The sequence below is a fragment of the Diabrotica undecimpunctata genome, chromosome 8 (assembly GCF_040954645.1).
Source record: "Diabrotica undecimpunctata isolate CICGRU chromosome 8, icDiaUnde3, whole genome shotgun sequence".
Classification (NCBI taxonomy): Eukaryota; Metazoa; Arthropoda; class Insecta; order Coleoptera; family Chrysomelidae; genus Diabrotica; species Diabrotica undecimpunctata.
Window position 1 is genome coordinate 1,399,916 of NC_092810.1, and position 27,285 is coordinate 1,427,200.

The window sequence follows — 27,285 nt, forward strand, 5'->3', positions numbered from 1 at the left end:
TAGTGTTTAACCTTTTATTATTAAAGAGGTAGAACAACTTACCAAAACAATAAATAAAACAAAACATTAATATATGATATACAAAACATTGGTCAATATTATAAAACTTATCTGATGTATTTTATACAAAATATCGTATAAGGGTAGCTCACAACTTAAAAATAAGTCATACGAGAGGGAACCATTTAAATTTTAAGACTTACACTCAAAAGTGAACGTTTATAATTATTAACAAATTGACTTTTTGAATAATGTTTAGATGTTTAAAATGCACAGCACAATTAGCTCCTCACAAGTCTTTCTCACTTACAGACATTCTAAAAAATAATCCACATCCAATTATTTTCCTTATGGTACTATGGTTTTTACTGAGTGATTTCGTCCACAGTTTTTGACATGATCTGGTACGTCTCGTCAATCAATCTTGGAATGTCTTCAGTGGTCAAATTTTTTGTAGAAATCGCAGGAAGAATCCTAATCTTAATTTCTCCTAAAAAAGAAAAAAACAAAAAAGGAATTTGAGAGTGCACAAATATAACACTTTCTACAATAATTTTATTGCTATTTATACAGGGTGTCCCATAATTAATTGGACATTAGGTAAAGGGTGATAGATGCCATTAAAATAAAGCGTTTGAGCTCAAATTGCTTAGGCAAAATGTTGCTAGTTTTCGTTCTACAGGGTAATTCATTAATATTTTTTTATATTATTTTTAAGCATATATTGAAAACTATTCAACCGATTTAAGTGAAATTTGGTATCTTGCTATTATTTAGTATGCTTAATATGAAAATGATATTAGTTTTACCATTAACGCTAGGTGGCGCCTAGCGTTAATGGTATAAATTGTCAACGAGATATGAAGGAATTCTTGAGAACACCAACTTTCGTCCCTTTTAAATGCTACTGAAATCTACCTGTTTCTTTGATTTTAGCAGCTACATAAACCTTTTCTACTATATCAACCAAAATTCCTCTTTATCTACACAAACAATCAGTATCTCATATTTTGCAACGACCAAATACTTTTGTTATATTCACCTGAGGTAAATTTATTCTTTCCTAAGAAGGTAAACCTCGACACAGCCACAGGTTGGATGGGACATTGTGCGGCTATGGCTAAATGGAACGCACCCTTCTTGAAGGGTAGCAGTTTTGGGCCGCCGTTTCTGGTTCCTTCGGGAAATATAAGTACACGTGCCTAAAAACAATAAAAATTTGTATAATAATGAAGGAATATGCTTAAATAATCAACGAGAAACATTTCCATCGATATACAGAAGTCTGATAGCGCCTAATGATCTCTTGAATGGATGGTCCGAATTGTACAAAAACCGGAATAATATGCCTATTCTGCAATATGGATATTTCAAATTTTTTGCTTGCAATGTTGCCAGATTTATCATCAAAATTTTGTAAAATAAATTACAATGTGTATTAATGACTAAAGTTGACAGTTGTTGTTTTATGTATTTTTAAAACCTCTACCATAAAGATGGTTTTTAAGGAAAAAGAGCGAATTGCTGTTTTAATAATGAGGGGGTACGCCAATAGAAAAAGATCTAATAGTGAAATAGCCAACTTAATCAACGATACTTTCCCAAAGCTCCTGACGCAGAGCTGCACAAACTCATGATGTAGCTCATTCTTCAGTCTTGCATATATTAGATAAGATTTCATTTGAACCATAAAAAATCCAGTTGTTGCAAGAATGAAATGAAGATGACTACAACCGTAAATTACAGTTTAGTAAGGTGATCATCAATCAAATTTTAACTGATGAGCACTTCGTTAACAAGCTAAGTTTTTCCGATGAAGCAATATTTACACTGTGTGGGAATGTAAATCGCCAAAATTTAAGGTATTGGGGTGAGGTAAATTCACACTGGACACATGAAAACCATACTCAGAGACCAAAAAAACTAAATGTATGATCGGGTATAGTGGGTACTCAGTTAATTCGGCCGTTTTTTATAGAAGGAAATTTAACAAGCGATAATCACGAAATGTAACTTAGAAATGAAACTGTACCTGCCCTGAAAAACAAGTTTAGAGTCAGTTTTAATTAGATGTGGTTTCAGTAAGATGAAGCTTTGGAAAAAATAATTATTCACTACCTTCAAAAAATTATTAATTGTCTGAGAAAAAGAAGCAAACCCAAAGCTCCTGACGTAGAGCTGCACAAACTCATGATGTAGCTCATTCTTCAGTCTTGCATATATTAGATAAGATTTCATTTAAACCATAAAAAATCCAGTTGTTGCAAGAATGAAATGAAGATGACTATAACCGCAGATTACAGTTTAGTAAGGTAATCATCAATCAAATTTTAACTGATGAACACTTCGTTAACAAGCTACGTTTTTCCGATGAAGCAATATTTACACTATGTGGGAATGTAAATCGCAAAAATTTAAGGTATTGGGGTGAGGTAAATCCACACTGGACACATGAAAACCATACTCAGAGACCAAAAAAACTAAATGTATGATCGGGTATAGTGGGTACTCAGTTAATTCGGCCGTTTTTTATAGAAGGAAATTTAACAAGCGATAATCACGAAATATTACGTAGAAATGAAACTGTACCTGCCTGAAAAACAAGTTTAGAGCCAGTTTTAATTAGATGTGGTTTCAGTAAGATGAAGCTTTGGAAAAAATAATTATTCACTACCGTCAAAAAATTATTAATTGTCTGAGAAAAAGAAGCAAATAAAAGTACTAGGCAGGTATTTGTAGAGGATTATCGCTGTTAACTGCTGTTGAATACAAAAGGAGGATTTATTTATGATAATTCACAGAAAGGGCGAAATATGGCAAATCCGCTTGCATTTATAAAACCACAGTATAGTGAACTCTTAATTAATCTATTTGTATAGTACATTCAACCAATTTAAACCTCTAAACGATTCTGACAACATTATAAACATCAAATTTTCATCCCTGTATAATTTATGTGAGATAATTAGGCGTTTACAGATTGTTGTGGTCCACTCTTTATATACGTTGTAACTATGTATTTGAGAAATTTTGTGATATCTACCATAATTTCATAACAATTTGCACTACCCACCTGTCTTTTGTTTATTTGTCTGGCAGTCTTATTGACAGCTACGTGCGATTCAGACGGTTTTTCTCTATCGATGAAGATGGCGCCACATAACCAAATCGCAAAACCGATTGGTACGACGTAAAGGAGCGACTTTTTGGCTATTGTCGAACATCTTGGAATGGTCGGCCATAGAATGGATAAAACTAAAAAACATAATTAATCAACACGAAGAATATACGTTCTTTTCATGATATGAAATATTTTGTAGCTGTTATTATTTATGTAGTAGCTTGCATTGCATTAGTTTAGAACGTTATTTTACATTGAAATGAAGAAAGGTATTGTTTTCTTCGACTATTTCAGTTTGTGGTATTCTGAACTGATTTTGAGTATATATTCTGATATTAATCTTTCGAAAATTCTATTTGTTACTCTTAACTGAGATTGTGCTATTTTGGAACTGTTATTTTTATGCTATTTTGGAACTTAACACAGGAATAAGTAGGCAACAGAACATACTGGGAATACCAAAAATTACTAAAAAATAGGAAAATAAGTACCAACAACCAAAATCTATAGAAAGTGACAATTAAATCTGAACACGAAGACCAACATGCTTTTCGATTTTATTCGTTCATTTCATCATTTTGTAAGCCAGAATTGGTGAATATATTATGATAGTTTCAAATTTAGGTATTATTCTTGAACCGCATCTAACGTTGTGCTATTTTGGAACAGTTATTTAAGTACATGTTATTATGAAACGGTTATTTTATTAGAGATCGATTTCTATCCCTATATAACTATTTATTATATAAAAAACTTAGTATCTTACCTAAAAGATCTAAAATACTTTGATGATTGATCAGGACCACTCCCCCGCTATCGGGATTTACGTTTTCTTTTCCTTCAACGGTGTATTTCACACCTAAGAGTCTACACACTATTCGAAACCCTCTAGCTGGTAGTCTACAAACAAATAATACGAAACTATAATAGAAGCCACAGTTAGAATGTAGTGCATGTAAGATAGGCAATGTATTTCTTACGCGAGAACGGCCGACAACGTTGCCGGTTTGCCCAGGACGGCGCATCAGGACCGGATTTAAGAATCATATCACTGGAATATACTTCATAAGTTTCAACGTATGCATGATTCAATCATCGATGTACAAATAAGAGAGTTACATTGTCGAACTAAACAATAACATGAGGAAAAATATAAAAAAAAAAGAAATATATATCAAAAACTCATTGTCGATAACTTATCCTTATTATATCTTATCTCTTATTAACTCATAATTATCTCTTATTAACTAATCATTATAGAGTCATTAGAAGAAGCAAATCAGTTTTAATCCCCATTGTCCACGCAAAGCAGACATGTGTCTTTGTCGATTTGGGTACTGGCCATTAGACCAAAAACTTGTTGGCAAAAACTATGAAAGCTCAGTTCTATTTCATTTTCGCAAGCGAATGAAAGTATCTACATCATGGAGCCATTGCCAGTATCTGTAGTACATTTCAACAGGGTATAACCCTTAGTGCGAAAGTAAAACCTGTGGTGGTTTCTTTTCACTTTTTCAAAAAACACATTTTGTAGGCTACTAAATGATAGGGGTTTTGAATATGATGAAAAGAGGATTCGATAATGATGGAAAGAAAGTATATTATATCCTGGAGACACAAGTCATCATCATCATATAACGGGGATTGCCGCTTGCCGCATTTCAGCCTCCATCTTTTCCTATCTCTCCAATCTCCCTCTTCTAAGCCTCTAGATTGCATTGTTTTTGTAATTTCTCTTCTCCAGGAATTTGGTGGTCTTCCCCTTTTCCTTCTTTCTTGCGGAACATACATTAAGGCTTTCTTTGGCCACCGCTCCTCCTCCATTCTCATCACGTGACCATACCATTGTAATTGCCTTCCTTGTATTCTATCTGAAAGAGTATCTCTAATTCCTGTACGGTTTCGTATTTCCTCATTCCTGATTCTTTCCATTCTCGATACTCGACATGACCTTCTAAGATAATCCATTTCCACAACGTCTACTTTATCTCGTTCATTCTTTGTCATCGTCCAAAGGACGTCGGTGCTTCAGTCAAAAAGGAATGGAGGGACACAACGATCAAGAATCTACGAGATGCCTTCATGAAAGGGCTCTCTACTGGACTGAAAGCTCCAACCCAAAGAGGTCCTCGCTTTGTTTTTTTTTCTTCATGCTGGAAGCGAAACTGGTTTTGTGGCATGGGCCGAATTAACTCTCTTGACCAAGAAGGGAACCGCTGATTACCACGACGAATTGGACGGGGATCTATCTGAAGAATGGTTTGAGAAAACGTTAATAACGCGTCATATCACTCCCGAAAATTTGATTTCCCGAAAAAATTGTGGAACAAAAGGCAAATCAAGAATTGGCTAATGGAGAAGAACATCTTCTTCGGGGAAGATTACCTAACAAGTGAATTACTGGATGCTGAGGCCGCATTTAGAGACGAGTATGACAAGCACAAAATTGAAACAATTGAGAAAAATATGGTGTTAAGATTTTGAGACTGCCGCCGGTATCACTACATGCTTTAAAAATTAAATATTTGAGTATATTGTATATTATCAGAGGCTTTTTGGAAATCTACAAAATCTTTTAAGACCTATTTTCTCTGATTTCGACACAACTGAGACCGTATATAAAAATCAAGTAATTTATTTCTTGCGATGAAAAGAATTTTGGGCTTAAACAAGATTATAATAAAGATCTTTTTATTTGTGCGTTAAACAAACTCGATAAGTCTTTCCGTCGCGAACTCTGATAAAATGTCGGATTTCTAGAATTTCGAATTTTCGCTTGGATTCGACCATCGCCTGGTAGCTGTTTCGAGAACATTTAATTCTCATTATATAAGCCAGCCGAAGTGACCTTAAATTAGATTAGTATTGGCGATAAGACGTATCAGTGCTAATTGGGTTTATAAGCGATGATTATTAATGTGATTAGTAATTGTAATATTTGTAATTAAGTACAGAAAACAGCAAACAATGTTCATATATTTTCTGTATCTGAGACTTAAAAAAAAATTTCACTGCTACTTACAATGCATTTGCACTATCTCCAGGCGAAAATATCCACAGTGGAATCAAAAACGGCACTAAATAACAATAAGCTACGTAGAGTCCATATTTGGCCCATTTTTGAAATCTTGACTCGATATTCCACACTAGAAGCACTGCCAATGGTATTAGCAGGTAGTACAACATTCCTGAAACAAAAAGTGCTTTTTAAAAAAGTTTTTGTATAAAACTAATGAATTTAAGAGCGTAGGCGCAAAATTTCGGGCCAATGCTTTTTAAATGCATTCATTTTTTTCGACTCCTGAGAAAACTAATAAGTATTTTAAAAAAATTTAAACGCAGAATGAAAGATTAGATTATTATTGAGGGCCGAAAGTCTCTGAAAATTCTATAATGTTTATTTTAGTAAGTTACAGGGGTAAAAAAGAAGAGACAATTAAGTGTGATTTTTAATTTCAAATATCTCATTCAAAAAAAATCTTTTGTTTATTCTAAGAAACTTTCGGCCCTCGGTAATAATGTAATCTTTCATTCTGCGTTTAAATTTTTCAAATATATTTAATAGTTTTCTAAGGATTCGAAAAAAATGAATGCATTTAAAAAGCATTAGCCCGAAATTTTACGCCTACGCTCTTAAAACAAAAGTTTTGCTTTAATCCATATTCGTGAATGAAGAATAATAATTATGAATAATAAATACAATAAAAATTATACAAATTACAACGCGCTTGTAGCAAATGTTTAAATTTATTTAAATGTATTCTTATTTTAAGAAAATGTCTTGTTTTTCCAAAGTTGGTATTTTGATGTACAACTTTCATTCCACTGTTTGAGAGGTCTGCTAGTCTTCGGTTTCGGTTCCTTTAGTCTTTACAGGTCTATTATCACCGATTATATCAACATATTTAGGCTTGAAACGTGGAATTATAAAAAAATAATTTATAATTGTGGAAAACAAATTATTTGTAATTAATTTCTAAGGATTTATTTGAAAAACTGACCTGAAATATGCACGGCAACAGTCCCAGGAAACGTATTAAAATCACCTTAAAACGTGTCATATCTTATCAGTTTTTTACTCACAATTTCTAATAAAAACCAACACATGCTTCAACTATTTGACCTTTAATTTACAGACAAAAAATGTAATTTACTCAGTTGATATTAGTTATTCAATTTTTAATTAATAGGATTTAAAAAAACCTATTAATGTTGTTAAAAAATTCAAAGTTTGCAGATTACATAGTTGATGCATTGTATAGAATTCTTTTCATTTTACGATGATATACTAAAGGTCATAGTATAATTAGAGGTTTGGAACAAATCTTACTTAAAAATCTTAAATATTTCCTTGTCTATGGTTTCTAAAAAAGTGGAATACACATATTTTTTGAAATCAGAAAAAGAAGGATAAGTACTGTAATCCACTACTGTAATAACTTTGTGAAAATGAAAAAGATTTTATGCAGCAAAGATCTGACATTGGCCCTCAGAATAAGGCTAATTAAATGCTATGTACACAGTGTACTCTACTATGGAGCTGAATCATGGGCATTAAACCGGAATACAATAAATCGACTTAACGCGTTTGAAATGTGGACATTTAGAAGATTGTTAGTGATTCCATGGGTAGATAGAGTCACGAATACAGAACTGTTAAGGAGAATAGGCAGAGAGAGGGAAATGGAAAATACAATAAAAAAAAGGAAATTGCAATATCTCGGGCATGAGATGAGAGGCGAAAGATACAACATCTTGAGACTCATAATTCAAGGAAAAGTAGAGGGTAGAAGAAGCGTAGGAAGAAGACGCGAGAGAGTGGTTTGGCTGCAGCTCAAGGCAATTGTTCAGAGCAGCTGCCTCGAAGGTCAGAATAGCCATGATGATTGCCAACCTTCGTGGAGGAGATGGCACTTAAAGAAGAAGTTTCCTTCTAGTGAAGTTTATAGAAAGATTTATTCCTATTCAGGATTGCTAGCGGGCCTCCGTTTTAGACGTCTGGTCTGCTTGATGAAACCAGCAAGTACCTCAAGCGTGTTCTCTGTGAGGGTTGTTTGGCGATAGTACAACCATTCCTGCTTCGCTGGATAGTCGCCCACAAACTGTTCGGCTGTCTGTCCTCACTCCTCATATCTGAGATACATTACTGATTAACCAAGTCCACAGATGGCAAATTATGCAAAATTACAAAGATTGCGCTGGGCAGGTCACCTTGTAAGAATGGATAATAATAGAACATCTAGTAGAATGCTTAGTGAAACTATAGTGGGACTTCGGCCAGTAGGAACACCAAGGAAGAGGTGGATGGACGAAGTGAGAACCGATGCTAGAGAGATATTGAGTGCGAATAACTGGAGATCAGCCAAGGAAAGGGATGCTGGGGAGGAGAGAGTATACAGATGTTTTGGTGTTTCGTAGGGTTAGCGTGTCCGGTGAGAAGTTGGTTGTCAACTTTTGTACAATTTTAAAAAGATACGGAAATAAGGAAGTAGGGCGATAATTTTGGCAAATTTTGAACAATTACTAATATTATCTAATCCAACTGAATTGGGTTCCTAATAGACTAGGCGGGATCTGTAGAAATTCAGACCATAATGGACATTTTCGATAGGAAGCTATTTTTTTGCTGAAATCCCTTCAGGATGTGCCCAGTATCGATAATTACGATATGCGCCAGTCGCAAACCCTGTGCTAAATTTTTTATTTAACAAAATCTGAAAACAATTGAAAATTTCTCATTTTTTTGCTCCTATTTTCGTTTATAATTTGGAAAATATTGATCCTAGAGAAAAAATTATAAGAAGTTAAAAGTTTCGTTATTAAATTTTACACAATATTTCGTTAGCTAGAAATTGAAAATTTTATGTTTATTGTTGAAAAAATAGCAATAATTGGAAAAAAAAGTACAAAAAATGAAGTTAATCCTTTAAATGTTTTCGACTTTCTAAACTTGACTTACAAGCTTCATATTACGCCTAGAAAAACCTTTTAATATGTTTAAAACGTGTGCTAAATTTTGTTAAGATTGGTCGGATAGGTTTTGCATAATAATTTTGAAATCCAGCCTACTGGAAAAAAATTGTAAATTTTCAAATTTCTAGTAAGCAATAAATAAGGCTCTCAAATAGTTGCAATTTTTTTCACATATAGAGGAAGGCTCAAACTTTCAAACGCTTTTTGTAAAATTCAAATCGGTTCACTAGGAGAGCCTAGAAAATTTTTTAAAATTTTAAACATTTTTTAGGCTTATAAACAAATTGAATAACTTTACGAGCTTTAAACGTATCAATTTCAAAATTTATACACTTAAAGAACATTAAAAAACGCTTCTTTAAAAAAAAACGATACATTTGGCTTACTGGTTGCCGAGATATTGAAGGTCAAGGTCAGACCTGAAGATTCTTGTCCTTCCAAAGAAAGAAAAAGACTTTAAAAAAAATTATTGAAGATTGAGTCAAAATAAAGTTTATTTATGAAAAAAAAATTTTTTTTCGTTCGCCTTTGTTTTAACAATTTAAATTATTTATTAACAATTTATAAATACATATTTGTTTACTAAAAGTAACAATTTACTTCAATGTATAAATTGCAAGCTCAAAAAAAATGCATGAAGAAAAAATGCAATTACTTGTTTAACATACAATTGTTTATTGCAAATTTCCCAATTTTGCAATTAAAAATGGTACTTGAAAATATGATATTTGAAATCCTTGTCGTCTGAGACATCGATTAAAAAAAAAAGAGTAAAATTGGTTAACAAGAAGCCGAAATAATGCAATTTTTAGCGCGCGCTATGATTTTGAACTCACCGATTCACATTTCGAGTGAATGTCCCCCACCACCACCTCTCATGCATTCCGAGTGACATTTTACGCTAAAACGGTTTTTTATTTGTCTTTTTTATGGAAGTTGCCATAAAGCGCATTACGTAAAACTTTTCATATAAAAAGTACTTGACAAGACGAGGGTATTTGTTTAGAAACGAGCCCTCTATCACTTATGGTTACACAGCAAATATATGCCAACTTTGACCTTCAATATCTCGGCAACCAGAAAGCCGAATGTATTTTTTTTTGAAGAAGCCTCTTTTAATGTTCTTTAAGTGTATAAATTTTGAAATTGATATGTTTAAAGCTCGTAAAGTTATTCAATTTGTTTATAAGCTTAATATATATAAAAAATGTTTAAAACTTTAAAAAATTTTCTAGGCTCTCCTAGTGAACCGATTTGAATTTTCCGAAAAACGTTTGAATGTTTGAGCCTTCTTTTATGTGTAAAAAAATTTGCAACTATCTGAGGGCCTCATTTAGGGCTTACTTTAAATTTGAAAATTTGCGATTTTTTTCCAGTAGGCTGGGTTGCAAAATTATTATGCAATACCTATCTGACCGATCTTAACAAAATTTAGCACACGTTTTAAACATATTAAAAAGTTTTTCTAGGCGTAAAATGATGCTTGTAAGTCAAGTTTAGAAAGTCGAAAACATTTAAAGGATTAACTTCATTTTTTGTACTTTTATTTCCAATTATTGCTATTTTTTCAACAATAAACATTAAATTTTTAATTTATAGCAATTGAAATATTGTGTAAAATTGAATAACGAAACTTTTAACTTCTTATAATTTTTTCTCTAGGATCAATATTTTCCGAATTATAAACGAAAATAGGAGCAAAAAAATGAGAAATTTTCAATTGTTTTCAGATTTTGTTATAGTGTATTTTTATGTATGGGAGAGTAATAAAACAATAAATTATGTATGCAAATCCCTAAACTGTTGATACGGGTGACTCAATGAAAAACAGATATTTGTCAACAAGTTTACAGAAGTATATAGGAAAACAATTTTAAATTGAGTATGACCACCAGGTATAAAGGTTGGAGCAGAATAGAATACAATAGTTGTGAGGGTTACTAATCCCTAAATAAGGTTGCCAGTGTCGGAGTGATGGAGGTTAACAGGTACTAATGAATTTGCAAGAAATGTAAGACGTTTATTTTATTGGTTATATATAACCAATAAAAGTTTAATAAGTACCTACCTATTTGCAAAATAAAGTTTAATTCTTTAGATAAAATAAAACGTTTTATTTTATCTGAAATGAGTGCATTCCACGAAGTAAGGGTTTCAACAATCAAACATTTAATTCTTTAATTCCAGGAATCTACGACAGTAATTGACTAGATAATTACCTTCTAAACTTATTCCACAGAAAATGTGATAGTGGGTTTTTCCATTTTGTAGGAAGGTCCAAGTGGCGTATTCAAAATTCTTAACAGTTCACTAAAAGTAGGTACTTCAGTTGCAAGGTGCAGTTTATTGTGTATACTAGTGTTATGGAAAATTTGGAAGTGCCGTGTAAACGCCGAAAAATTGGTCCTCTAACAGTTAATGAAAAAACATTAATATTTAATTGTTTTAAATCATTTACAGACAAACGTTTATGTGAAAGTGTTGATGAGACCGTTAAATTAGTTAGCAGTACACTTGGTGTTGGGAAATCTACGATTTACAGAGTTATTAAAGAAGAGAAATGTGGTAGTTTTCAAATGCCACGTAATGCTCCAGGGAAACCAAAATTTCAAATAGAATATCATTTTAAAGAAGGACTTCGACGGAAAGTGCATGAATTCTTCTTTAGACAAGAATTTCAAACATTGGATAAAGTTCTTGTCTCAGTTCGAGATGATAAGGATTACCCAGAAATGAGTCGAAGTACGTTATGGAAACTTTTAAAAGAAATAGGCTTCCGCTGGAAAAAGAATCCCAGAAAGTCTATTTTATTAGAAAGAAGCGATATTGTCATATGGAGAAGACATTTTCTAAGAACCATAAAGGAAATGAGAAACCAAAAAGAAAAATATTTTATCTTGATGAAACATGGATCAACGAGGGTCATACACCAAATAAATTTTGGCAGGATGAAACTGTTACAAGTCAAAGGCACGCTTTTGTAAATAACTTATCTACTGGTTTAAACCCACCATCAGGAAAGGGACGCAGGCTGATAATAGTACACATTGGCAGTTCAGACGGTTTTGTTGAAGGTGGTTTATTAACTTTTGAATCAACTCGTACCGGTGACTACCATGAAGACATGAACGCTGATGTCTTTCAAGAATGGTTCGAACAAATGATAGATCTTCTTCCTAAGAACTGTGTAATAGTAATGGATAATGCAAGTTATCACTCCAGACTTATAGAAGGACTGCCCACAACCAAGTGGTTAAAAAAAGACTTGCAGAATTGGCTGAGTTCAAAAAATATTACGTACCATCCCGGATCTATAAGAAAGGAACTTTATTCGTTGTGTGCCCTTCATAAAGAAAAATTTAAAAAATACGAAATTGATGAAATTGCCAAAAATCGTGGAATGACAGTACTTAGATCCCCACCATATCATTGTGAATTAAACCCGATTGAACTGGTATGGGCACAGATAAAGAGTGAAGTTTCAAGAAAAAATACCACTTTTAAAATTCATGATGTTAAACAGTTGTTTTTGGAGGCCGTAAATAATGTAAAACCTGAAAACTGGGAAAAGGAAGTAAATCACGCTATTAAAGAAGAGGAAAAAATGTGGAAGCTGGACAATATTACTGATAAAATGATCGAGCCAGTTATTATAAATCTTGGTTCTGAAAGTTCATCTTCTGAATCTGATTTGGATTTGTAACAAGTAGCTGTAAGTTTTATATTAATATTTTTATTCATCTATTTAACATACCTTAGACGGTTTTAAAAACTCTTTTTCTCTTTTGTAATTTTTAAAAATTAAAAAAAATGTGAATTTTTTAAAACCCTTTTTAATGTAGGCCAGTCAGTTCTAATATAGTGTGTGATAAAAGAGGTCACTTTTGTTTACATACACATAACACTTTATAACACTGAAATAATTCATTTATTTTTTACAATTATTCAAAGTAATTTTTCAATTAATCTTGAGCACGCCCATGGAGTGGTCGGAGCTACCAGTTAAAATTATGCTAATTACTCTCTCGTTCATAAAAATAAACTATAAATAAAAAATTTAGCACAGGGTTTGCGACTGGCGCATATCGTGATTATCGATATTGGGCACATCCTGAAGGGATTCCAGCAAGAAAATAGCTTCCTATGGAAAATGTCCAATCCAAAACAGATCCCGCCTAGATTGTAAGGGTTTAGCCAATATGATCAGACGGCAAATTAATACATTGTTAAAATATACAAATAAAAAACCTGAATATTTGTAATTGTTAAAAAACAATCAATTTTACAATTTTTGAAAAAAATTGTCTTGAGATAAATAAATAAATCTTGCACCAAACGCATACATTAAGTGCACCTTGTGCTTCTCAATGAAGTTGTGTTATTTACCTATAAATGCCAAGAGAACACCCTTTATGAATTAATAATACAAGATAAGTTTCTACTTACTATAAAATGAACAGTATTTTTAATAAAAACTCATTAAACCACTACACTAAATGACAAGCACTCCATATACTTTGAATAAAACTTTGTAATATTCCAAATTACAATCACAAACTGTTAACGATTTAGATAATATGTAAATAATTATTATAGGTAAGCGTTGTTTGTGCTTCGCGCAGGTAAAACGATGTCTTGACGATGAATCGAGGTCGAGAAGTTGTTAGAAACCACTAAAATGTAGAGTCATCCAGTTGGTTCAGTTGAATACAATGTGTTAGTTTGGGTTAATTATTCGGTTTTTGGTAACTCGCTGAATGTCGGCATAAATTAGATTTGCATTGAATTTTTCGTATTAAAATTTTAAAGCTAGTTCTAAAACTGTTTTCTTGTGGCTTTCCTAAGTTAATATATATTATGTTTATATGGAATTAAGCCACAATTAAATGTATTGATAACATTTTTAACTAAAAAATTTAGGTTTCAATTTCCACTCCGGAAATCGTTTTCAAAAAGATTATTTACGAATTCTGTGAAAAGAGCTCGACTCTATCTACAGCTCTGTAAAGTTTGTTTAGCAGAAAATGGTTGAATTCAATTATAGTTTATTTTTATGAACGAGAGAGTAATTAGCATAATTTTAACTGGTACCTCCGACCACTCCATGGGCGTGCTCAAGATTAATTGAAAAATTACTTTGAATAATTGTAAAAAATAAATGAATTATTTCAGTGTTATAAAGTATTATGTGTATGTAAACAAAAGTGACCTCTTTTATCACACACTATATTAGAACTGACTGGCCTACATTAAAAAGGGTTTTAAAAAATTCACATTTTTTTTAATTTTTAAAAATTACAAAAGAGAAAAAGAGTTTTTAAAACCGTCTAAGGTATGTTAAATAGATGAATAAAAATATTAATATAAAACTTACAGCTACTTGTTACAAATCCAAATCAGATTCAGAAGATGAACTTTCAGAACCAAGACTTATAATAACTGGCTCGATCATTTTATCAGTAATATTGTCCAGCTTCCACATTTTTTCCTCTTCTTTAATAGTGTGATTTACTGCCTTTTCCCAGTTTTCAGGTTTTACATTATTTACGGCCTCCAAAAACAACTGTTTAACATCATGAATTTTAAAAGTGGTATTTTTTCTTGAAACTTCACTCTTTATCTGTGCCCATACCAGTTCAATCAGGTTTAATTCACAATGATATGGTGGGGATCTAAGTACTGTCATTCCACGATTTTTGGCAATTTCATCAATTTCGTATTTTTTAAATTTTTCTTTTTGAAGGGCACACAACGAATAAAGTTCCTTTCTTATAGATCCGGGATGGTACGTAATATTTTTTGAAATCAGAAAATTCTGCAAGTCTTTTTTTAACCACTTGGTTGTGGGCAGTCCTTCTATAAGTCTGGAGTGATAATTTGCATTATCCATTACTATTACACAGTTCTTTGGAAGAAGATCTATCATTTGTTCGAACCATTCTTGAAAGACATCAGCGTTCATGTCTTCATGGTAGTCACCGGTACGAGTTGATTCAAAAGTTAATAAATCACCTTCAACAAAACCGTCTGAACTGCCAATGTGTACTATTATCAGCCTGCGTCCCTTTCCTGATGGTGGGTTTAAACCAGTAGATAAGTTATTTACAAAAGCGTGCCTTTGACTTGTAACAGTTTCATCCTGCCAAAATTTATTTGGTGTATGACCCTCGTTGATCCATGTTTCATCAAGATAAAATATTTTTCTTTTTTGGTTTCTCATTTCCTTTATGGTTCTTCGAAAATGTCTTCTCCATATGACAATATCGCTTCTTTCTAATAAAATAGACTTTCTGGGATTCTTTTTCCAGCGGAAGCCTATTTCTTTTAAAAGTTTCCATGACGTACTTCGACTCATTTCTGGGTAATCCTTATCATCTCGAACTGAGACAAGAACTTTATCCAATGTTGGAAATTCTTGTCTAAAGAAGAATTCATGCACTTTCCGTCGAAGTCCTTCTTTAAAATGATATTCTATTTGAAATTTTGGTTTCCCTGGAGCATTACGTGGCATTTGAAAACTACCACATTTCTCTTCTTTAATAACTCTGTAAATCGTAGATTTCCCAACACCAAGTGTACTGCTAACTAACTCAACGGTCTCATCAACACTTTCACATAAACGTTTGTCTGTAAATGATTTAAAACAATTAAATATTAATGTTTTTTCATTAACTGTTAGAGGACCAATTTTTCGGCGTTTACACGGCACTTCCAAATTTTCCATAACACTAGTATACACAATAAACTGCACCTTGCAACTGAAGTACATACTTTTAGTGAACTGTTAAGAATTTTGAATACGCCACTTGGACCTTCCTATATACAAAATGGAAAAACCCACTATCACATTTTCTGTGGAATAAGTTTAGAAGGTAATTATCTAGTCAAGTACTGTCGTAGATTCCTGGAATTAAAAAATTAAATGTTTGATTGTTGAAACCCTTACTTCGTGGAATGCACTCATTTCAGATAAAATAAAACGTTTTATTTTATCTAAAGAATTAAACTTTATTTTGCAAATAGGCAAAGAATTAAACTTTATTTTGCAAATAGATAAAATAAAACGTTTTATTTTATCTAAAGAATTAAACTTTATTTTGCAAATAGGTAGGTACTTATTAAACTTTTATTGGTTATATATAACCAATAAAATAAACATCTTACATTTCTTGCAAATTCATTAGTACCTGTTAACCTCCATCACTCCGACACTGGCAACCTTATTTAGGGATTAGTAATCCTCACAACTATTGTATTCTATTCTGCTCCAACTTTATACCTGGTGGTCATACTCAATTTAAAATTGTTTTCCTATATACTTCTGTAAACTTGTTGACAAATATCTGTTTTTCATTGAGTCACCCGTATCAACAGTTTAGGGATTTGCATACATAATTTATTGTTTTATTACTCTCTCATACATAAAAATACACTATAGTGCGGTCTTAAATATTATTAAATTTATCTGTCTTGGCCCATTGTTAAGACCTTGTACCTCAGGTAAACCATTGTTACCTGAAACCGGGCCTTTTATACTATTATCGGTTAACCCAGGATGTTTATAGACGATACAAATTGAAGTCAGCCATTTACTGCTTAACAAACTTTATCAAACATTTATATACCATTTCAATTAAGGATCAAAAACATTTTAAACTCTATTCACGCCACCTCCCTGGTTAATACCTTTGCCTACTTTAAATTTAGAACTATAGTCGGTTCGCGATATTTACGCGGGTTTCGGATTAAAAATTTTATTGTAAGTACCCACTTTTAATTACCTGCTCTTTGGGGAAATATCAACTGGTCAAATGAAATGAAAAATAATCCATAACTTTTTTTAATTAAATAATAATGGAAAATCTTTTATATAATTGACAGTATAATAAGGAGAATTACTTCATTAATGGAGTCTAATGTGGCTAATATAAACCTAATAATAATGTTATATTACACTTCACACAGAAAATATGGTCTATGTATATTTGTTCCATGGAGAGAATTTCTAATGAAAAATAAAAAAATTTAACTTGCCAACAAAAATGAATATCAGTCATTATTATCAAAAATATCATAATCGTCATCATCATCACTGCATCACCATTAATTGTTATTATGATTGGGCTTATTTCGTTTATTTTATTTTCAGTTTATTTTTATTTTTAGTTTCTCGCACTTAAATATACAGTTGCACCACACTTCTGGAGTTACAATTGAAAGTGCCTTTCGCCAAGTTTCCCGAACTGCGTCGTCGCTATAACAGTTGGGCCCAATATGGTTGTCATAATATTGTTTTGCTATTCCCCATATATATTCGATGGGATTAAACTGGCAATGATCCGGTGGCAGACGTAAAACTTGATGACCGTAACTTTCAATAATCTGATCCACAACAAACGTTTTTGGTTTTGCGTGGATATTTGCCAAGCGTAATAATTCTGATTTTAAAATATGTTGTGTAAATGGTATATGTTCCTTTGTCAAACATTCTTTAATTTTATTAACAGTCCAAGAATTCGTTGGACTTTTGTTTAATACTTCAGAATGGTAAGGTGTATTGTCTAAAATAATTACGCTGGGCTCACTTAAACCTGGGAGAAGTTTTTCATGTAACCATTTTACAAACATTCCTGTATTCATATTATCGTGATAGTCACTTGATTTTGATTTAGATGAAAATATTAAATCAGCACCTTCTATAAAACCCGATTTCCCTCCTGCATGTAAAATTATGTGTCGCTTCCCTTCTCCATCAGTATGTTTGATAGACTTTACGTTATCATCTTGCCATATTCTCTTGGTTGCACCCCTAGAAAATATCCATGTTTCGTCTAAATATATAAAATTTGCCCTTTCTTCTTTTAATTTAGAATATTTTCTTAGACATTTAATTCTTTTATGCACAACAGAACTTCTTTCACAAAGGGCTTTTCTGTTTTCCTCCTTTTGAAATTTGAAACTCAAATTATGTATCACTTGCCATAGACTTTTCTGCCAATTTCGTCAAATTTTCTATCTTTTAATTCCGAAGAATTGTATTTAAGGTCACATGTTCCTTGTTGGCTCGCATTCGATAAAAATGGTATCACGAATTTCAAATTTTTTTCCATCTGGAATATCTTTCGTTTTCAATGATAGGCGAGTTTTTCGGTGATCTTCTTTCGGCCGTTCATTATTGCGATTTTGTAATACTCTTAGTTTGGTTTCACTATTCCTAGAGCATCACATACGCGTTGTTGAACAGACATTACCGATTTTAAAGGACCGCCATTTTCTTTTTCATCCGTAAAATACTTATGTACACTACAAATTAGACTATCTACATCTAACACACGTCTAGGCATTTTTAAATATTTACACCAAACATACAATGTCAACACTGGCAAAGAATCAATTCAACTGCAATATTGTAACAAATTTATACCTACCCTAATGTTATTTTAATGTATTTTAACATATGACCATTAATGCAGTTTTTACCGAATTTTCTGGGAAGTCGTTTACTGCAACTGGTTATCAATGAGTTATTAGCATAATTTTGTTAATCCGAAACCCGCGTAAATATAGCGAACCGACTATATCATCATATCATAAATCTGATACTAATTCACAAATAATTATAAGCAATTATAATAGAATACTTTCTTCTTTCCCTGAATATATCCAAGTTTACACAGATGCATCTAAAACAACTTCTGGTGTAGGATCATCATTTGTTATAAGAGACATAATAAAAAGTTTCAAATTGCCCACAGAATCCACTGTGATAACTGGAGAAATGTATGCAATATACAGAGATCTAAATCACATTCAAACAGTCAAGCCAGATAAATTCCTTATTATTACCGACTCAATCAATTCCCTCCATATACTGTCAAAAATGTACACCTGCAACCCGATTGCTAAATTAATTAAAAACAAGATGCAGCAGCTGGAAAACAAAACATTAGTCTTCGTGTGGGTACCATCACATATAGGCATTAAAGGAAACGAACTAGCTGATAACAATGCTCGAGAAATAGCAAATTCCCCAAATATTAGAAGGATAATAAAATCATTAGTAGAAGATTTCAATCCGTACTTTAAACAAAAGCTGATATGTAATTGGACTAAATGTTGGGAAGAAAAATTCTCAAAGTTAAAAGAAATTAAACCAAATTTTGGACGATGGAGTAACAACGTCCCTAGCCGTTTCCTTCAGGTTGTATTAACCAGACTCCGATTAGGACGCAGCAAACTCACACATGAATATCTCATGAAGAAGGAACCTCAACCAAAATGTACGAGTTGTGACGTGCCGTTAACAGTGAAACACAGAGAAAGAGAAAATACAGAGAATTGTATTGCAAAATCGTTGAGTGATTCAAAGAGATTTAGTAAAAGTCCTAGGCATATCATTGGGTAATGTAAGCAATATTTTGACTGAAGTATTGGTTTTCAGAAAGCTGTGTTCATAATGGATGTCATATTCTCTAACAATGGAACAACAACACATTTGAATGCGACTTTCTCAGCAACATTTAGAGCGTTTTCGAAATGATAAAATGGATTTTGTGCGTTGATTCATCATTATGGATCTATCAGCATGATCCTGAATAAAAACAAGAGGCTTAAGAGTGGTGTGAACATGATTCTTCGGCTCCCAAACGAGTTCGTTTCCAGAAATTCCACAGTTTTGTGAGATATGAAGGGAATTTTGTTTGTGGATTACTTGCAAACTGGTAAAACAATAAACTCTGAATATTATTGTAACTTTTTAAACCAGCTGAGGGAAAAAAATTGTGAAAAAAGATTTATATGAGCATTTCGACAATGATTTATGAATTACGAGTTCGAATTGTTGGAGCATCCACCGTATTCACCAGATTTGGCTTCTAGAGACCGACCATCCGTTTCAATACCTGACAAAATTCATACGTGGAAAGCATTTTTCATCAAATGATGACGTCATAATAGCTGTATTTTGCAGCCCTTACAGATTGTTACTTCAGGGAAGGAATTCATAGATTGGAATCTCGTTTAGGGAGACTGTACTAAATAATTAAGTGTATTTCAAAAACTTTTCAAATTGTGTTATCTCTTCGAACCACAAAACTTATTAAACAATCTATTGTGCAGTCATTTAACTCAATTTTAATTCCTTTTCCGCCTCCACTGTTCCAAAATATTTAGCACATGCATAGCAAAATTTCAAAAACATGCCACTGCATTTACAACTGATAAATAATTAATATTTTTACCGTATTTAAATTAATTTTCTTGTAACAATCCATTTAAAAAATACTAATTCACAAATCACAAACACTTTTACCTCAAACTTAGGTTAACTCATCCACAGGCACATTAAGATAGGTGTAGATAACGTGTGCGTTGAAGTGCATTCGAAAGCGAAAGGTCTATTTATATAAATGACTTGAATTGTTTATTTGTCGACTATAAACATGCGTTTAGTCGTAGGCATATAAGCGATAACAAGTTGTTGAAAAAATATAATTGATACGTAGAATTATTGCTGTCTGGTGACGGCATAAATCGTGATAATTTAAATTTAAGAAATAAATGACAGTGTGAGCCCGCTATTCAATTAGGTAAAACAATTTGAAACTGATACCAAAAGTACAAAAATATTGATTTATTAACAGAGTACAAAAAATGTGGAGCTGAAGCAAGAAGCATCATAAAAAAAGCAATGGCAGAAATACATATCTAGCATTAACAGCAACACAAATATATCTTCGGTTTGGAAATAAGTTAAAAAAATAACAGGACAGCATACTTATCAACAAATCGTAAGTTTAGAAAAAGAAGGGACGTTACTATAGTGTATTTTTATGTATGAGAGAGTAATAAAACAATAAATTATGTATGCAAATCCCTAAACTGTTGATACGGGTGACTCAATGAAAAACAGATATTTGTCAACAAGTTTACAGAAGTATATAGGAAAACAATTTTAAATTGAGTATGACCACCAGGTATAAAGGTTGGAGCAGAATAAAATACAATAGTTGTGAGGGTTACTAATCCCTAAATAAGGTTGCCAGTGTCGGAGTGATGGAGGTTAACAGGTACTAATGAATTTGCAAGAAATGTAAGATGTTTATTTTATTGTTTATATATAACCAATAAAAGTTTAATAAGTACCTACCTATTTGCAAAATAAAGTTTAATTCTTTAGATAAAATAAAACGTTTTATTTTATCTATTTGCAAAATAAAGTTTAATTCTTTGCCTATTTGCAAAATAAAGTTTAATTCTTTAGATAAAATAAAACGTTTTATTTTATCTGAAATGAGTGCATTCCACGAAGTAAGGGTTTCAACAATCAAACATTTAATTCTTTAATTCCAGGAATCTACGACAGTAATTGACTAGATAATTACCTTCTAAACTTATTCCACAGAAAATGTGATAGTGGGTTTTTCCATTTTGTAGGAAGGTCCAAGTGGCGTATTCAAAATTCTTAATAGTTCACTAAAAGTAGGTACTTCAGTTGCAAGGTGAAGCATATTGTTTATACTAGTGTTATGGAAAATTTGGAAGTGCCGTGTAAACGCCGAAAAATTGGTCCTCTAACAGTTAATGAAAAAACATTAATATTTAATTGTTTTAAATCATTTACAGACAAACGTTTATGTGAAAGTGTTGATGAGATCGTTGAGTTAGTTAGCAGTACACTTGGTGTTGGGAAATCTACGATTTACAGAGTTATTAAAGAAGAGAAATGTGGTAGTTTTCAAATGCCACGTAATGCTCCAGGGAAACCAAAATTTCAAATAGAATATCATTTTAAAGAAGGACTTCGACGGAAAGTGCATGAATTCTTCTTTAGACAAGAATTTCCAACATTGGATAAAGTTCTTGTCTCAGTTCGAGATGATAAGGATTACCCAGAAATGAGTCGAAGTACGTTATGGAAACTTTTAAAAGAAATAGGCTTCTGCTGGAAAAAGAATCCCAGAAAGTCTATTTTATTAGAAAGAAGCGATATTGTCATATGGAGAAGACATTTTCTAAGAACCATAAAGGAAATGAGAAACCAAAAATGAAAAATATTTTATCTTGATGAAACATGGATCAACGAGGGTCATACACCAAATAAATTTTGGCAGGATGAAACTGTTACAAGTCAAAGGCACGCTTTTCTAAATAACTTATCTACTGGTTGAAACCCACCATCAGGAAAGGGACGCAGGCTGATAATAGTACACATTGGCAGTTCAGACGGTTTTGTTGAAGGTGGTTTATTAACTTTTGAATCAACTCGTACCGGTGACTACCATGAAGACATGAACGCTGATGTCTTTCAAGAATGGTTCGAACAAATGATAGATCTTCTTCCTAAGAACTGTGTAATAGTAATGGATAATGCAAGTTATCACTCCAGACTTATAGAAGGACTGCCCACAACCAAGTGGTTAAAAAAAGACTTGCAGAATTGGCTGAGTTCAAAAAATATTACGTACCATCCCGGATCTATAAGAAAGGAACTTTATTCGTTGTGTGCCCTTCATAAAGAAAAATTTAAAAAATACGAAATTGATGAAATTGCCAAAAATCGTGGAATGACAGTACTTAGATCCCCACCATATCATTGTGAATTAAACCCGATTGAACTGGTATGGGCACAGATAAAGAGTGAAGTTTCAAGAAAAAATACCACTTTTAAAATTCATGATGTTAAACAGTTGTTTTTGGAGGCCGTAAATAATGTAAAACCTGAAAACTGGGAAAAGGCAGTAAATCACACTATTAAAGAAGAGGAAAAAATGTGGAAGCTGGACAATATTACTGATAAAATGATCGAGCCAGTTATTATAAATCTTGGTTCTGAAAGTTCATCTTCTGAATCTGATTTGGATTTGTAACAAGTAGCTGTAAGTTTTATATTAATATTTTTATTCATCTATTTAACATACCTTAGACGGTTTTAAAAACTCTTTTTCTCTTTTGTAATTTTTAAAAATTAAAAAAAATGTGAATTTTTTAAAACCCTTTTTAATGTAGGCAAGTCAGTTCTAATATAGTGTGTGATAAAAGAGGTCACTTTTGTTTACATACACATAACACTTTATAACACTGAAATAATTCATTTATTTTTTACAATTATTCAAAGTAATTTTTCAATTAATCTTGAGCACGCCCATGGAGTGGTCGGAGCTACCAGTTAAAATTATGCTAATTACTCTCTCGTTCATAAAAATAAACTATAACTCATCGCATATGTTATATTGATGATACGTTTTGGACTGGTGGATACATCCTTTGTCTGAATCCACATTGTTATTAGATCATCCGTACTCTCTCCGTGCATTATCTTTATATTGAATTACAATTAAATGTAATGGTAATTATCATTACAATTGATGTAGTTTGATTGATTGTAATTTAAACACAACAACAAAATGAACAAAAAAAAACTGTCTAATATAACTAAAATAATGCTAAAACAAAGAAGGGAAATGAAATCAAAGTAAGTAGTAATATACAAATAATAGAATACATAGAACTTTGTAAGACAATAAGGAAAAGCATTAAGAAAGACATAAAAAAATACAATGAAAGACTGGTAGAAAAGGCTATCAAAAATAAAAAAAAAACTATAAGATAACAAGAAAAGTATTAATCATTGAGATGAAGCAAATTGTTGCTCTAAAAAATCGAAAACAAAGACAGATCGAAAAAGAATAGAATAGAATTATATCGCGCACATCGTGTTTTTTATAATTTTAAATTTTAAATTACCTATCAAATAATTTTTATCCATTAAACAGATCGGTTCTTTTTGTATATCGGATCTTAGGCTATAAGAGTATAACAAAATATTAGTAATATTCTGCACTTACTGTTTTTAAAATATTTTATATAATATAATTTTTAAAACGTTCCAAGCAAGAACTACATTACGTTCGACGTGGGAAGGTATTATCTATACTATTATATGTATAATATAATATATTATATATCGCGAGTGAATCTCTACAAATATAAGTCATCGTGCTGTTTACTTATCTAGGTCAGAAAAGATATCTCTAGTTTGTACAGCTCCTTCATAGGCGTTTCAATGTTCTAAAACGGGATAATACAGTATTTTAGTTGTTCTATGCCTAATTTTATGCGATTCTTTATTGCTTATCGATTCCATTCAGTTTTATTCCAATCTGCAACCATTTCTGTAATCGTCTTTTCTCTGTTTTGTCCAATTTCCTTTATTCTATTTAAGCATTTTTTCCTTAAAAAATTTGTTAAAATACTTTATAAAAGGTATATAATTAAAAAACCCAATCGGGCTATGTAATGAAGACAAAACGTTTTCGGAATCCATATTCCATCATCAGTGTCTAGGTGTACATGTTTTGAGCCACTAAATATCTGGGTAAAAACCCGTTAAAAGTTATAAATTATAATTTAGTTTACACTATTCAAACTTATATATTAGGATGTTAAAGTTACCAATGGATTTTATAACATGGCAACATATAGACAACGTGGACTCCACATGAAGGTCCTGAGACCAGCAACTTCATGTACAAGAACGTCTAGTAGACGTTCTTGATTAATCTTCATTTGTATATCTATACAATTTTCTCCTATACCTCCAATTTGGTTGTTATATACTCTTTATAAGATATTTAGTTTCCATGATTGCTGTTATTTTCGTTTTATGTTGATTTTCTTTCTCTTTGATTTTGATTAATATTGTAGCGTTTTTCCAATAAAACGAGGTGTTTTAATTTATGTAAATTTATTTATGTATAAGTTTACAGTACTATAAGATCTTATCAACCCCGCTGCTAATATATACAAGTTTTCATGTACTCCAACAATCTGGAATATATCCAGATTAAATAGTCCACCTCTATTTTCGCTTTTATTGACGCTTCGATCTCTCACCCAGTCGATACATCAGGAACAATCTCGAACACACGTCATCGTCTCGAGATGCAACCATTACATGGGGTACGTCGAAATAAGCTCGTTCGTTACACTGCTCCCCTCATAGATTTGAGCGTCCCCATCAGTACCTCTATATGTAGGCCCAGGTTGGCGGAATTTACAGGACTCTGCAGCTCTACATGAACTCCTTAAGAAGAAATAACAGTCTACTGACTTTGAAGGACACGATTTCTTCGGATTAATGCAATACACAGTAATTCGTACGCCGGTTTCTCAGAAGATTATTTTAAGCATGCTTCTGACAATCTTCCAATCCAGATTTTCTAGTGCATGGCCTATCTTGGGTAAGGCCAAATTCTTGATGTCATAATTGCACACAATTTTCTTCAAATTAGAGCACGCCATGTAGCCTGTAACGAAATATTTTGCCTACCACATAGGGTATTATTATAGGGGGTTGAAAATTGGGGACAGAAATTATTGGGGGATAGATAGGGCAAGCAAAATAAACGAAACTGTGCGAACGGCTCTCAGGGTTTATTTGGAGTAGCTGGGTCGTGGATAAGTGAATGGCAAAGGGGTTGGATTGGGGCAACTACAAAAATGAAACAAAAAGAGGGTACTTGCATGAGTCTCCTGGACAAACAGAGAAAATACAACAACAAGGCCTTCTAGCTATTTAAAATGAACGCCGCTTCGAAGGATCCCTGTCTTGCTGAATGAAGGAAAAAGGCTCTTCCTTTTGCCGGCTTCTGCAAACTTCATAACACATAACGACGTGCGTCCCCTTTGACCAAAACTTCCAACCTCAAGCTGAATTCATTTCCCCTCGATGTTGTATACCGGCTTACCGGCTCCTACCGTTTCCTTCCCCGAATCCAGTCGAAGGTACTAACAACCGGAATTTTTGTTTTAGACCGCTTCAGACTATCTCGCAAAACGACCTTGAATCAAACAACTTTTCAAATTGTAGAAATAACACGGACAAATCAATAAGACCATATTTTCGTCAGTTATAACTGGAATTAGGAATGTTTTCTTTTACATCCAATGTAAATAGAGAATTGGGGAAATATTCATACTCAGGCCAGGAGCGTCTTAGAAAATTTTATACTAAGAAATTTATTATGCTACAATCCTCGTAGCTTGCCTTGTCTGTATACGACTTCCTGGTCTCCATATACACCAAAGATCGAGGACCATCTTCTAATCTCAGTACTCTTCCAACTTTAAGCTGCTAATTTTTTAACTCGTCCAAACGACCGGACTTCTTATAGAATACGGACGAGATTCCTTTAGTTATTAGTCATCCCAAGGTCTTGAGCAACACAGTGGGCTAGAGAGACGTTATGCGGAACACTAAAAAGATCCTGCTGAACTTCTGTGGTCACGCCGAATCTAGCACTCTTTCTCTCTGCATAATTTGACATAAATTCATTAAAGCTTTGTCGCCGGTCACCATTGATCTTATGTTGAATGGTTCGTGCTTCTTCTGTTTCATTTGAGCCAGCATAAGGTGCAACTCGATTTATATGAACTACTTTTGGTTTACCTTTCGGCAACTTCCTAATTCGGTATATTACGTCATTTATTTTCTTTTTAATTTCATATGGACCTTCCCATTGTCTTTGCAGTTTAGTAGACAAGCCTCGACGACATTGTGGATCATAAAGCCAAACAAGATCACCTACTTCAAAGCTTTCATTCTTGCATCAAGAATCATATTGATATTTCATTCTGTCACTGGCTAACTGGATGTGCTGTCGGACAAGTTCATGAATGTTGTTCATTCTTAACTTTAGACGGTCGACATATTCTTCGCTTGCAACATGTTCTTCGAAAATCCTGCAGCCAAACTTTTGGTCGCAGGGCAAACAAACTTCACGACCTAACATCAGGATGTCCAAATGTCCTTTGTTGTTTATAAATAAGAAATTTTCAAGAATAGACCGAATAGAACAGAACAACTCAGAACGGGATCCTGCAGCATTCACAAGAATTAATACGAGGAAAATAACAATACCACCCAAAAAAAGATTATAGGAAAAACTTAAAACAATAGAAAATAAATTCAACATTTCAATAACATTCAAAACAACAAACACCTTGAGATCTATTTTATCGAAAACTTAACCGAACAATCTTGAGTAAATAGTCTTAAAAAGAATAAGATCTTTAACGCTATTCTGCAATGACAATAATCACAAATTGCATAAACGGTATAAACTATAATCATGTGATTATTATCATCTATTTTTAAAAATATTAAATTTAACAATATATTTTTATTTCTA

General features: G+C 32.5%; 1 protein-coding gene across 1 annotated transcript; it reads right to left on the reverse strand.

Annotated features, from left to right (window-relative positions):
• On the reverse strand, window positions 1–23,961 carry LOC140448201 (1-acyl-sn-glycerol-3-phosphate acyltransferase alpha-like). Its single transcript, XM_072541316.1, has 6 exons — window positions 23,941–23,961; window positions 6,144–6,309; window positions 3,888–4,021; window positions 3,074–3,255; window positions 1,043–1,202; window positions 1–490 (listed from the first exon to the last, which is right to left on the reverse strand). The coding sequence occupies exons 2-6, from the start codon at window positions 6,305–6,307 to the stop codon at window positions 366–368; spliced, it is 765 nt and encodes a 254-aa protein (XP_072397417.1). The 5' UTR covers window positions 6,308–6,309; window positions 23,941–23,961; the 3' UTR covers window positions 1–365.
• Window positions 23,962–27,285: the final 3,324 nt, after the last annotated feature.

Coding starts and splice junctions, on each gene's coding strand:
- LOC140448201 (XM_072541316.1), bottom strand. CDS start 6,307: ATGTTGTACTACCTGCTAATACCATTGGCAGTGCTTCTAGTGTGGAAT. Junction 4,022..6,143: donor GGAGATAGTGCAAATGCATT/GTAAGTAGCAGT, acceptor ATTTGTTTGTAG/ACTACCAGCTAGAGGGTTTC. Junction 491..1,042: donor AAAGAATAAATTTACCTCAG/GTGAATATAACA, acceptor TTTCTTTTTTAG/GAGAAATTAAGATTAGGATT.